The sequence below is a fragment of the Chanodichthys erythropterus genome, chromosome 8 (genome assembly GCF_024489055.1).
Source record: "Chanodichthys erythropterus isolate Z2021 chromosome 8, ASM2448905v1, whole genome shotgun sequence".
NCBI classification, from domain to species: Eukaryota; Metazoa; Chordata; class Actinopteri; order Cypriniformes; family Xenocyprididae; genus Chanodichthys; species Chanodichthys erythropterus.
Window position 1 is genome coordinate 18534653 of NC_090228.1, and position 14781 is coordinate 18549433.

Sequence of the window (14781 nt, forward strand, 5' to 3'; positions counted from 1 at the left end):
ACTGTACGTGACCATTTTCATTCTCCTCATCATCACACTTTATTACAGACTCAAGGTCCAAATTAAAAACACACAATACATAAAATGAACAAAATACAAGAGCAAAATAATAAATAAATAAAAAGGTTACAAATCATTGTCTCTACAACTTGGATCAATAGCATGTAGTACTGACCCTTATATATGATAAGTCCACATTATTTTATTTTTTGGAAGCATTAAGCCAGCAAAGAAATTCATACATAAGACTGCTTCAAAAGTATTAACTCCTGCAACCACACACATTTCACTTGTGCTGTGAAATCTAGGTCTCTTTCAAAGAATAGTCATTGCATCATTGTAAGCAACTTGAAGTCTCTATGAGCTTGCTATCCTACAATTTAACCACAAATGAGTAGTATAAAGTGGTGTACAATATGCTTTAAACAATGCCATCTTCACTTCATCTGAGCATGAACTAAACTTACTTAGCCTGTATATAAATCATGCAGCTTTACCTTTTTATAACCTCATCATCTGTCATGTGCTCAGTAATAAATCTGACTCTCTTGCTGCGGTTCTTTTAAGACTCGCATGTAATGTGCTGCACTTTTGAACTGCCCCATCCAGTAATAATAGCCTCTTTGCAAAGACTGCATTAAATTTTGGCATATTCACAACATAATTTGTGCTGAAATGTGCCCTACAAATGTTTAAGATCAGAGTAAAAGCCAGTTCAGCCAGTTCTCATTAAATTTAGGATTAGTAGTATCCATCCAGCTTTCTCATTATTTCTTTATCACAGAGTTTCTGATTTGAATGAATGATTTGAATGATTTGTCTTTATCATATAAATATGGGTGGTCATGTGCCTGACTTTATTTAAATTGTGGAATTTATTTTATTTTTTGAAAACATTATGAATGTTTTGAATTCTTATATTCTTATAATTAAATAAATTAAAATAAATAATGAAGTTTTATTGTATTTTTGATTTCTCATTGTATTATTATTTGTTATGATAACATTTCTTATTATTTATATATATATATATATATATATATATATAAATATATATATATATATATATATATATATATATATATATATATATATATATATATATATATATATATATAAATATAGTTGTTGTTTTTTTTTTCTTCCAGGATTCTTGATTAATAGAAACTTGGGAACTTAAAACAGAATTTACTTTAATGGAAATCTTTTATAATACACAATACAATTTTATGAGCATAGTGGACCCAGCTAGATTAATAATAGCATAATAGAGATTGTCATTTAGTAGATGGTGCTCATTTACGTTTTTTGACACCTCATGAATATTTATGCTGCATAAAAATCAGTTGTGTTTTTTCCACACTTGGCTTATGTAAATCATAGTATCTATAATAAAGTTATATTTTTCACTAGAAAAATAAAACACAAGGCAATTATTTCCTTTTAAACTGGCTTTATTTTGCTGGCTTAATTATTATGCTATGACCCTTAAATGGATAGTTCACTCAAAAATGAAAATTCTGTCATCATTTACTCACCCTCAAGTTGTTCCAAACCTGTTCAACACAAAAGAAGATGTTTTAAAGAATGTTGGTAGCCATTGACTTTCATGGTATGGGGTGAAAAAAAATAGTATTGAAGTCAATGGCTACCATCAACTGTCTGATTACCAACATTCTTTAAAACATCTTCTTTTGTGAACAGGTTTGGAACAACTTGAGGGTAAGTAATTGATGGCAAAATGTTCATTTTTTGGCCAACTATCCTTTTAATGAATACTTAAGCCATTTTTTTTTTTTTTTGTACTTAAATGACACAAGCATGACAGACATTTGCAAAGATGAAATGGAAGGAAGGGCAATTCAGCTCAACCCAAAGGAGCCGTGCAATGCGTGACTTTTGCACAAAAGCATAGGCTCTCAGTCCTGGAGTGTGTCTTTCGTGTCTGCGCTATAACCTGCTGCTCTCAGTGTGGGTTTAAATACATGCCAGAGGGCACGACTCAATTCAATAGAATTTTCCAGCTCAGAGAATCTACAGCGAACACTGTAAGATCAGGATCTGCCCTCTCACCAAGATCATAAGGCCGATGTTAACCCACACCTGCAGCAGGTTGCTGCGATAGATATGTCCACCTGGATTCCTGAATCTAATACATCCATGGATTTGTAAACATACTGTTGCAAATGGATACCTTTGTTGCACAAGTTGTAGTGTTTGATATACATCAGTGTTATTTTTTTATGTTGTCATGAGCTTTTTTTCTTTACAGTAAGCTGCAATGTCCCTCAGTTTTTGTTTAATTAATGTTCCCCATTATGCTATTGTAAAGGTGCCCTAGAACCAGTTTTTACAAGATGTAATATAAGTCTAAGGTGTCCCCTGAATGTGTCTGTGAAGTTTCAGCTCAAAATACCCCGTAGATTTTTTTAATTAATTTTTTTAACTGCCTATTTTGGGGCATCATTAAATATGCACTGATTTTTTCAGCACGGCCCCTTTAAGAGATGCGTTCCCTCTACCCCACGAGCTCTCGACTATAATACAGTGCATAAACAAAGTTTACACAGCTAATATAACCCTCAAATGGATCTTTACAAGATGTTCGTCATGCATGCTGCATGCATGCTTCGAATTATGTGAGTAAAGTATTTATTTAGATGGTTACGTTTGATTCTGTATGAGTCTGAGGCTATGTTCTGTGGCTAACGTCTAATTCTACACTGTTGGAGAGATTTATAAAGAATGAAGTTGTGTTTATGAATTATACAGACTGCAGGTGTTTAAAAATGAAAATAGCAACGACTCTTGTCTCCGTGAATACAGTAAGAAACGATGGTAACTGTAACCACATTTAACAGTATTAGCAACATGCTAATGAAACATTTAGAAAGACAATTTACAAATATCACTAAAAATATCATGATATCATGGATCATGTCAGTTATTATTGCTCCATCTGCCATTTTTCGCTGTTGTTCTTGCTTGCTTACCTTATCTGTGCACAGATCCAGACGTTAATACTGCCTTTCCTTGTCTAATGCGTCGAATGGGCTGGCATTATGCAAAATTGGGGTCATACATATTAATGATCCCGACTGTTATGTAACAGTCGGTGTTATGTTGAGATCCGAGTGTTTTCTGGAAGTCTTTTAAACAAATGAGATTTACATAAGAAGGAGGAAACAATGGTGTTTGAGACTCACTGTATGTCATTTCCATGTACTGAACTCTTGTTATTTAACTATGCCAAGGTAAATTCAATTTTTGATTCTAGGGCACCTTTAAAGGTTTCTAATTTTGTTTTGGAGGTCTCCTACAATATGTGTACATGCATCCATGGTCAAAAAACACTTTCATTTTCTCATAATTTTCATTGCAGCATCACCTCTTTTCTCATAGTGTCTGAAACAGTTGCATAAAAGATCTGTTCTCACTAAACCCCTCCCAAATTTTGATTTAGTTTTAGTCATAGTCTTTTGACTAAAATGACATTTAGTTTGTCATATTTTAGTCATCGTAAATTAATTTAGTTTTAGTCAACTCAATATCATAAGATTTTATTTGACTAAATCTTCAGTAAAATCTAAAGGTTTTAGGTCAATTGTAATGCATTAAGTAAGCATTTCTCTAACAATACACAGATCCAATACACTGATAGACATCTGATATTCTCCAAACTGTTTGTTCACTTAAGACAACCAACTGTTCTTTACTCACCAAAGAGGACGATTTTTGACCGTTCAAGTGCAAAAACACATGAAAACAGAGCTCAATTCAGTACTTGTCAAGGATTGACACACTTATCATTGAGATACTATTATAGTTTTTGTTTAAAAATTTGATAGTTTGAGTAATTTTTTGTGTGTTTGTCTTTTAGTTTTTGCTTTTAAATGTCTATATAGTTTATTTCTATTTTAGTTATTTTAATACATCAGGTAAAACAAAACTTAGAAACTAGATGAAATAAAAGAAGTTTACATTTTTATATATATTTATTTTTAATTCAGTTAATGATTATTTTGTTATGACGTTTTTTATGGTTTTAGGTTTAGTTAGCTATAATAACAATTATTCTTGTAAAGTAAATTGAATAATATGTTAAATAATATTATTGGTCTTTCCTTCCTGTGATAGAAGATACGGTAGTTTACTATGTATTAAATAGAAATTAAATTAAATAAAATACAGTTTAACAATAATGTCCAGGAAAAAAAAAAACATCCCGAAATACACCGTGATATTTATTCTGAAATATCTGCAGTCTGCACTGTAGCAGGCTGCTCATTTAAGTTCAAATGAGGGGGATAATATGCATTCTTACAACCATATTACCATATAAACATTGTGTAGTAACCATTCTCATAATTCATCAACATTAGCTTATAAGCAATCGCTTGGCATAAATGTGTGCTATTCATTAATTGCGAAGCAGTATGAAGAGCCTGTAGAGTGCGCAATTGGAGTAGACATAGTTTTAGTCATTCAGAACGCATTTTTATTTAGTCATCGTCTCATTTTCTTCTGTGAAAAAATGTTGTTGGCGAAAATTATGACATTCGCCGGAAAAATAGTCCCTGACCGTGAACAGCAACAGAAGTTACATTATTATGCCAGTAGATGGCGGCAAATACAATGAGTGAGTAAGGCAGTAGCAAAGACTTTTACATTGAAAAGACTGAATTGTTGTGAACACGGAACAAGGCGCAACTGCCAAATTCTTTGACTATCGCTGTCAGTCATGGGAAAACCCCTTAACTGTTAAAAGGACAAGATAATACATCGGACATAATCAGTATTATAATCAGTAATGATAGAGTTGGTTTTACCGTATTAATTAGAGTGTGAGTCCTCATCCTTTTGAAGTGCATGCAAAGTGGATTTGCTTTTGCAGAGCAGAAAAATGCATCATCTTGACATGTCCACAACACAAACTCTTCTAGTCTCAGGTACAACTAGTGTATGAGGGCGGGCCAAAGTACATGCTGGTCACTGGCAAATGATTGTGCCTCTGAACATGACAGGCATTGACATGTGGGTGGAGAGAAGGTGTGTGCTAGTGTATGGTGTTTTGACCCCAACAGACTCCAGCTTGTTGTAATGCAGATCACGCGTATGTGAACTTGGTAATTGAATAGCTTCTGCATTGTTTGACCCTGAAGTGAAACAGGGAAAGGAACTCTGCTTTAATATGGTTACTTGATCATAAACACTGACTCAGAGAGATTCAGTTATGGAGGGGGATCATATAGAAGAGATTGGGGTAAGATGTGTTGTCCTTTTAATCTAGTGAACTGTGCACAAGTTAAACTATTTTTTTTTTTGCATGTCAAACTAAATTTTCTATGTGGCAGGTGAAATGAATTTTGTGGCAAAGTAAATTTTATGGAAGTAAATTAATGCCAAATGTTTTTGAAATAAAAAGCTTGTTGAATTGCTCTAACTGAAAAAAAAATATGCATTACATTAGCTGTACTTGCATTTAGATGCACTGTATTTTTAAGGCTTGCATTTTTATGGGATGAAATTCAACACAGTCGTATATTTAAGCTGTGAATATTTCAATTAAAAATATTTCACACACATTTTCATTATCAAAAATTAAATAATTCATATTCACATTTCAAATTTCACTTCCAAGATATTTATTCTGTTTAAAAATACAACCTATAAAATTCGACTAGCAATTTTCAGTCCATTTTATTTCACTTTACAAATTTGCTTCCACAAATTCAGTGGCTCAAATTCGGCAGAAAATTCAACATTTCACATCCGGGAACTGCAGGAAGAGCAGTAGAGTGCCGATGCATCATCTCTATCTGCTGTTAGTTTTCTTCACCAGCAGGTGCCGCTAGCGGCTGTTTAGGAAGACCAAAGCAACGCTAGTAAATCATTCATTCATAAAAACGGATTTACAGAATTAGAGCAAGCGGTAAGTGAATGTGTGATGATTATCAGTGCCAGTATAAATGCAGAAAAGCTGATAAAGACACAAAAGCTGCATTTATGTTTAATTCAGTGTATTTACGCTTACTTTCCCAGTGTAGCTACAGCTTTCTGTACAGTGAACAAGATAACGTTATTGCCCGATGCTGGTGTATAGATCAAACGTTAAATCTGAGATAGACATATATTTCTCTCTGTTGTTTAGTTTCCTTAACTTTGTATCGCAGCGCTGTGTTGTAATACTAGGGCTTCCCTCATCCGTCATAGCTGCCATCAGGACATATAAACTCTTAACACAGCTTAATGGACTCGTACAGTGATATAAAAGACCAAACTCGCACCTCATTTGTGATGTAGGTTAGACTATATAGGCTCCAAGAAAGCAGATACTGGCATTAAGTTGATTTGACGCTGAACGTTTGATTATGATATTCGCAAATTTAGGGACCGTCTCTAAAGTTACGACATTCTGTATTCACGTTTCTACCTTCTACCAAACTCTTGTAGACACACATGCACATATACATATTCAAACACACCCCACTCAAAGTACATGCATATATTCTATTTCTTTTTTTTTTTTTTACACGTTCATCACACAATTGTTTTTTTACTTTGTTCATTTTTTATTTTACCTGATCATAGATTATCCTGCTTATACAAATTTTAAATTAAATTTAGAAATAAAATTAACTAAGTAGAACTAATTGTGTGATGAATGTGTAAAAAAAAGAAAAAGTATATGTGCATGTACTTTGAGTTGAGTGTGTTTGAATATGTGTGTGTGTGTGTGTGTGTGTGTGTGTGTGTGTGTGTGTGTGTGTGTGTGTGTGTGTGTGTGTGAGAGAGAGAGAGAGAGAGAGAGAGAGAGAAGGGTGCATCACTCTTCGACCTGGCACCTATAGATGAACACTTCACAGGTAGTTTTGGTGATTGTAAATCATTCTCATCAAATGCTATTGAGCTTTAAATTATGGCATTTTTTTGTATGATCCAATGCAGTAGTGAAATACATAGCAATCTTTACATATTACTTGACAGTTTATTTGGAAACACTTTACAGTAAGGTTCATAATGTATTAACTAATGTGAACTATCCATGAGCAACACATTTGTTGTTGTATTTGTTAATCTTTGTTAACGTTAATAAAAATACAGCAGTTCATTGTTCATGTTACTTCACTGTGCATTAACTAAAGTTGACAAATACAACTCTTGATTTTAGTAATGTATTAGTAAATGCTGGAATTAACTTTAACAAAGATTAGTAAGTGCTGTAGAAGTGCAGTTCATTGTTCGTTCATATCAACTATTTAATATAAAGTGTTACCTTTTATTTTAATAAACATCAAAAATCTAAAAGGTTTGCATTATACCTGACACCTAGATGAACAATTTACAGTTGGTTTTGTGACTAAGTCATTCTCTTTAAATGCTATTGAAGGTAGAAACGTGAATACATAATGTTGTAACTTTAGAGACAGTCCCTAAATTTGCGAATATCATAATCAAACGTTCAGCGTCAAATCAACTTAATGCCAGTATCTGCTTTCTTGGAGCCTATATAGTCTAACCTACATCACAAATGAGGTGCGAGTTTGGTCTTTTATATCACTGTACGAGTCCATTAAGCTGTGTTAAGAGTTTATATGTCCTGATGGCAGCTATGACGGATGAGGGAAGCCCTAGTATTACAACACAGCGCTGCGATACAAAGTTAAGGAAACTAAACAACAGAGAGAAATATATGTCTATCTCAGATTTAACGTTTGATCTATACACCAGCATCGGGCAATAACGTTATCTTGTTCACTGTAGAGAAAGCTGTAGCTACACTGGGAAAGTAAGAGTAAAGACACTGAATTAAACATAAATGCAGCTTTTGTGTCTTTATCAGCTTTTCTGCATTTATACTGGCCCTGATAATCATCACACATTCACTTACCGCTTGCTCCATTTCTGTAAATCTGTTTTTATGAATGAATGATGACTTACTAGCCGTGATCTCGTCCTAAACAGCCACTAGCGACACCTGCTGGTGAAGAAGACCAACAGCAGATAGAGATGATGCATCGGCACTCTACTGCTCTTCCTGCAGTTCCCGGATGTGAAATGTTGAATTTTCTGCCGAATTTGAGCCACTGAATTTGTGGAAGCGAATTTGTAAAGCGAAATAAAATGGACTGAAAATTGCTAGTTGAATTTTATAGGTTGTATTTTTAAACATGAATGAATATTTTGGAAGTGAAATCTAAAAGGTGAATATGAATTATTGAATTTTTAATAATGAAAATGTGTGTGAAATATTTTTAATTGAAATATTCACAGCCTAAATATACGACCATGTTGAATTTCAGCCCATAAAAATGCAAGCCTTAAAAATACAGTGCATCTAAATGCAAGTACAGCTAATGTAATGCATATTTTTTTCAAATAGTGCAATTCAACAAGCTTTTTATTTCAAAAACATTTGGCATTATTTTACTTCCATAAAATTTATTCAGGTTGTAAAATTTTTGAAATATAAAATATATATCAGTACTTGTTGGTGAATTTGCCAGTAAAAAAAAAAAAAAAAAGATTAGCCATGAAACATGATACTTAAAACGGTAGTTGTATCAGAAGCGTTGGAGTAAGATGTGTCAAGAGATTTGCCTCCAAATACAAATTCTATTACAAATTGTTTTACTTTATTCAAATATTCTAAACATTAAGTTGTTTCTTAACTGGTTTATGAAAATATAAATAATATGCAACAAAATTAGACTTTAGAATAGCATTGTGCACTAGTATAAATCTTCCGTATTTGTAATAAACTGATTAATTTTCATGAACCATGTGGGGTTTGGGGGGAAATCTTGAAATGGAGGTTCCCAGTGTAATATAAATGAGATGTATACATTTAAGATATAATACAAATTACTACCTGTATCATTATATTTATTTGCATTTGATGGATACAGTAGTTATTACATTCATGTATTACATTTTTCCAGTATGTTTTTGTTGTATATACTGTGCCGTTATCTATCTGCAATATCCAGTGTCTGCAATTAACTTTTTATTTTATTAAGCATCAAAATTTGCTTCCAGAAATGGCTTTTCAAAGTCATTATTTGTTTTGTTTTATAAAAGTAAATTATGTAGGCCTATTTTTTATAACCATTTTTTATAACATTGTATAAAACGTCAAAACCTTCAATCTATTCAGTTAATTATTAAATTAATTATTGTTTATATAATTAAGTTGTTAATCAGATGTTACAATAAAAAAAAAAAAACACGTCATGTAAGTTTTTCAGCAATTTTAAACTTTCCAAAAAAAAAACCCTACTTTTTCGAACTCCTAGGCTGTTGCTCTGGTTTTCATGAAAATTGAACCAGATCATCTTCACACCATGCTGACAAACAGTTATGGAATTCAAGTCGATTTGTCAAACCATTTTCGACAAACATGTGAATGAATTTTACATAGTGCTTGCCAAAATAGACGTAAGGCTATATCTCCGCAATGCTTTATCTCATTCAGACCAAACTTGGTACATGTCATCACAAGCATGACCTGAGGCTACATGCAGTGTTTTGGACCTACTGGTCCGGAGATATGAAAAATGGATCTTTTTGCTTGTAACTTCTGAACGGTTTGCCCAAAATCATAAAATGTGTCTCGTTAGATTCGGGGAAGCATACTGAGTTGAATGCATTTTGGATTTTGTAGTAAAATGCTGTATTTTATGAACACATTAGCGTATCGTTACAAAACTCGGTATAGGTCATCGGCACGATGCCCTGAAGGACCCTGAGGAGTAATTACATGTTTCTAACTTTTGGATGTGGTTGACTTATTTTCACGGGAGTCATCTCCTTAGATTGCTGAATCCTTGCCGAGTCCAACGATACCAAACATGCTAGGTTTTGCCTTATAGTTAGTGCAACATTGTGATTTAGCGTTTAAACAACTTTCGTAAATGTCTTTGAAACCGTTAGTCCGATCGAGACGGAAAAGCCATAGGAAAATCAAAAACATAGGTTGTTGGCTATGTGCTAATGGCAAAATGTCAACATTTTGATAGTAATTTCAAAATGTTAGTTTTTTTTATGTGTTCATACCTATAAATATATATGACTCCTAAACAAAATTAGATATTTTCACCAAATTTGACAAGCTTATGTATGGGGGACACACAAAAAAAAGCAGTGGGACTGCATCACTTGGTGGCACTATAATTGAATAAAACATGAAATTGGCTCTAACTACAGTACTGTTGGTCTGTTTGACTTCAAAACTGACATACAGTGTCTTTGTCTCAGTTGCTATCATAGTCCATTATGACATTGTTGGTCTGCTGCTAGCTTCCTTGCTAGCTTCTTCTGTTGTGCTTGGCCCCTTAATTGCTCCTTGCAGTTATATTTTTATTTGTATTTGTAACATTTTTATTTGCATTAGTAGTAGCATTTGTAGTAACATTTTGAATTGAATGCAAATGCAAAGAGAGTCTAAAAATAAATCAACTTTATGTCTTAGTTGTCAAGCTACCAAATCAGTCAAATTCACTTACTGTTCTTAGTATTAGCATTTCAAACATGCTTCAGTGATGAAAAGATGTTTTGACTTTGCTCCTTAGTGAGCATCCCTTCGGTATTACGGCTGTAGTTTACTGTAGACTTGAGATGATGAAAGGATTGTGTGATGTGACCACCCGCAGCACGGTTTAATCCACTCCTTGTTTGAGGATTGATGTCAGGAACAGTGAGTCCTCACCTTTTCACCCGCTGTGCTTCATCCAATCACCGCTTGTCAGTTCTTCTTGTTTCTTTACTACGAGAATGAGTTAAGTAAATATTTAATGCAGGTTTCTCTTAACACATTTTTTTTCCTGCAAACTCTTCGGGGACACATGAGACTGCTCTGAAGTTTACAGACTTTCTAAGAGCTGTTTTTTTTTCTTTTTGTAGGCTGAGGAACTTGTTTGTTGCCGGAGAGCGCTGTGATATAGAGACCCTCGAATGGGCCAAGAGGAGTTTTGGAGTCCCAGTGCTGGATCACTGGTGGCAAACTGGTGAGTCACTGCCACACTCAGGTTCATTCCTTCTGCCATTTCATATTGCCTGTTTCATAATGCACTTCTTGTCTTAAGGCATTGTTCACAGTCAATCATATCTGTTTTCTTAGATTCAGACTTATTGTTCACACGTATACATCAGTTGCCATAGTAATGACTTAAGCACAACACCAAGAAATGTTCTTCTGTAACCACTGTAAGCTGTCATTGTGGACTCTTTCCGGAGTACATTACATTGTACAGTACATTGTCAGTTATGACACATTTTGTAATTTCATCCAAATTTACTTAACTTACACTAACTCACTGCTATGCAAATCTGTTCTGAACATTTAGACTTACAATAAATCATCCAATTTGATTTGGTTTTGAAATGGATTTCATAGAGTTTTTTTTTTTTTTTTTTTTTTTTTTTTGCTGTTCATAGTACAAACAAATGGATTTCTTTCAAGTATGCCAAAAAAAGTCTGAACAAAGCCTAAGATGAAGGGTGATCCTCAGCTGGTATTGATATCAGTGTTTGGCATAATGTGATTCCTCTCAGCAGATGATGAGTCAAGTAATGTCTGATTTAAACAGATCAAATATGTGTTTGATTCAAGTTTGAGTGGAACTCTATTAGCTGGGATTAGGGTGGGCGGTACTACATCCAGATACACTGCCATTCAAAACTTTGGGATCGCTATGTTTTTATCCAGAAGGGGTGTATCAATTTGTTTGAAAAATGTAGAGTAAGGGCATTTATAATGTTTCAAAATGTTTTATTTCAAATAAATGCTGTTGTTTTGAACTTTCTATTCAAGAAAACTGAAATGAAGAATCTTAAAAAAAAAAAAAAATGCATCCCAGTTTACACAAAAGTGTTTGTTGATAATAACAGGAATAATTTCTTGAGCACCAAATCAGCATATTAGAATGATTTCTGAAGGATAATGTGACACTGAAGACTAGAGGAATGATGCTGAAAATTCAGCTTTGTCATCACAGGAATAAATGACATTTTAAAATAGAAAACATTTTGAATTGCAATAATATTCTACAACATTACTGTTTTACAGTGTTTGTGGTTAAATAAATGCAGCCTTGGTGAGCAGAAGAGGCTTCATACCGATCATAAACTGTTGAAAGTTAAAATAACATTTATTGAACAAAAATATTTAAATTAACAACAATAGCCATTAAAAATGACTATATGAAATAAACACAATTGTACAATTCAGTGAAAAATACAAAAGCATTGCTTTACAAGATGCAAGTTAAATATAGCCTTAATAATAAATGATTAAGTTAAATATAGCCCAATTCTATTTGTTCAGGAACAAGTAATAGATTAATAAGTTTGTATGTACCCAAAATGAATTATATCTCATGTTTAAGAGCCAGTGGCAAATCCCAGATGCACTGGCCGAGATGAAGCTGTTCTTTGCGGGTACACGAGCACTGAGCAGCCGCTGATGGCCTGGAGCTCGCATCTCCAAAAACAAATTGTAAAATAGGCGCTATGATTAAATATGAGTCACATATTTCAGGTCTAAACAACTACATTCTCGCCTTAAATCTAGTTTGTGGTACAGCAAGTGTAGTATTTGTAAAAAATACGGTGTATTTGCTCGGCCGCCATGACAGTCGCTTCAAGCGGAGTGATACAAACGGTGAAAAGATTGGCAGTTCTGTTATCACTAGAATATCGCACGGCTCTCAGCCAATCAGATTCGAGAACCCGAAAGAACTGTTGTATAAATGATTATAACAAATGAACAAGTCTGGCATGATTAAAAAAAAAAAAACTTGATAATGGCACTGTCTAACACCTTAGTTCAAGATCTGTCCTGGAGGGCCACTTAGCTCCAACCTGCCTCAACACACCTGCCTGAAAGTTTCTAGTATGCCTATAAGACTTTGAGTGGCTGCTTCAGGTGGGTTTCATTGTGGACAGTGGCCCTCCAGGAGCAGGATTGGACACCCCTGCCTTAGTTGAAAGGAAATGACGCTTCACTAAAATAAGTGGCAAGTGGCAAAGGTGCAACTTTCTGTTGTTTGTTTATTCATGTTGCAAGTTCCTGACCTTAAATTCACCCTTATTTCCCTGGCAAGCCTAAAAATGGATTGTCTGAAAAACAGTACACTTCTTTTGATATTCATAACCCTATTGCCAGCAGGATTCATAAACCAACACATGTATAATGAATTAGGTTACCTCCTCATTCTATACTGGCTGAAAAACATATTCAGCTCATAAATATCTCAGAGAAATAAACAGGTGCCGAGTTTGACCAGAGAATATTTGTACAAAATGAACCGAATCACCCCTCCCCTTGTTCTCACATCCATTTTTCTATTGGGTACTTGTAAACTCTTTGTGTGTCATTTGACAGCACATATTTAAAAGCAGTGTCAGATCTATATTGATGCATGAACGGTAACAGTGTGTTTACTTGTGAGCGCAGGGTCAGAGAGGCTAAAGTACTTAATGTGATGAATGAGGTTGTGTGTGTCCCGTCCTCCGTTTATAATTTCACCCTCTCTCCATCCAATTCATGATTAAAAGCACGTTTATGCACCGCCACTGAGACGAGTCGTATTATTACCCTTCTTGAAACACATCTCCACCTTGGCTTGCAAACACACAAACGCCACGGCGTGTTTGAATTGTTCAGTGGCACAGAGCAAGATTTGATTAGAAGAGCTGATGAGGTGTAGTGTAACAGCAGTTTGGTTGCGCTGGTGCGATGCTTTTCTGAAATAAAGTGGAAGTGATTTGAATCTTCATTATCTACGCCATTACCAGCTCAAACTTCTCCAGGCTCATGCGTGCATCGCAATATCAGGAGTCAAGCCGCTGTGACAGTCTCTCTCTCTCTTTCTGTCTCTCTCTCTCTCACACACACACACACACACACACACACACACACACACACATATAAACACATACAGAAACACGTTGGCATGCTTTATCTTGGGGATGAATACAGCAGTTATTATGAAATGTATTCTTAATGCTGATTGGTCAACATTAGTGCCGCTACTATCAAAAGATAATTGTGCACCCATAAAGGCCAATTGCTATTCTTGCCAATACGATAAGGTGATATTTATATTTCATATGTACATTATTAGAATGGTTTATCTAAATAGAAATTTAGATTTAGTTTTGTCTAAATAGAAATGAAACACTAAAAATCAATCATTTGAAATTGGGTGAAGATTTAATTTTTAAAGATTAAGTTAGCGTTAGATGACGGCAGAGGTAATCAAAATGTAATATAAGTGAAATAGCCATGAATGATGAAGAATCCAATATCGACCAATAACAATAATACTCAAATATCGAAAATAATCAGTATGGTACTGATATATTGTGCAATCATAATAAAATGTATTTAATTTGTGTAATAAAATGATGTTGAAAATCAATTTTATATCCTTAATTTTGTTATGTGGTAATTAAGAATTTAAAATCAATGTTATTGTAACTAAAACTTAAGCTATTCAAAATTCTGAATAAAAAAACACTGAAATAACTATGATGACAAAACCAAATAACAAAATTACTAAAACTTTAATTAAAAATATAAAAATATTATAAAAATAACAGCTAATTAATTCAAAATATGAATACATACTATAATAGTATCAAAATAATACTAAAATAACACTGTTAATGTGCTTTTTAGTGGCTATATTAAAAATATAGCACAGCCCCTTGTAGTGTGTTGCTTAAATCAAACAGTATGTGTTTGCAATCTCAAACACACATGCACACACACATGAA

General features: G+C 33.8%; 1 protein-coding gene across 2 annotated transcripts in view; it reads left to right on the top strand.

Moving 5' to 3' along the window:
* The window catches only part of acss3 (acyl-CoA synthetase short chain family member 3), an 82627-nt gene that overhangs the window by 27461 nt on the left and 40385 nt on the right, over positions 1–14781 (top strand). For both annotated transcript variants that reach the window (XM_067392209.1, XM_067392210.1), the window contains exon 9: positions 10903–11006. In XM_067392209.1, coding sequence (XP_067248310.1) covers positions 10903–11006 — 104 coding nt within the window. The remainder of the gene's footprint in view (positions 1–10902; positions 11007–14781) is intronic.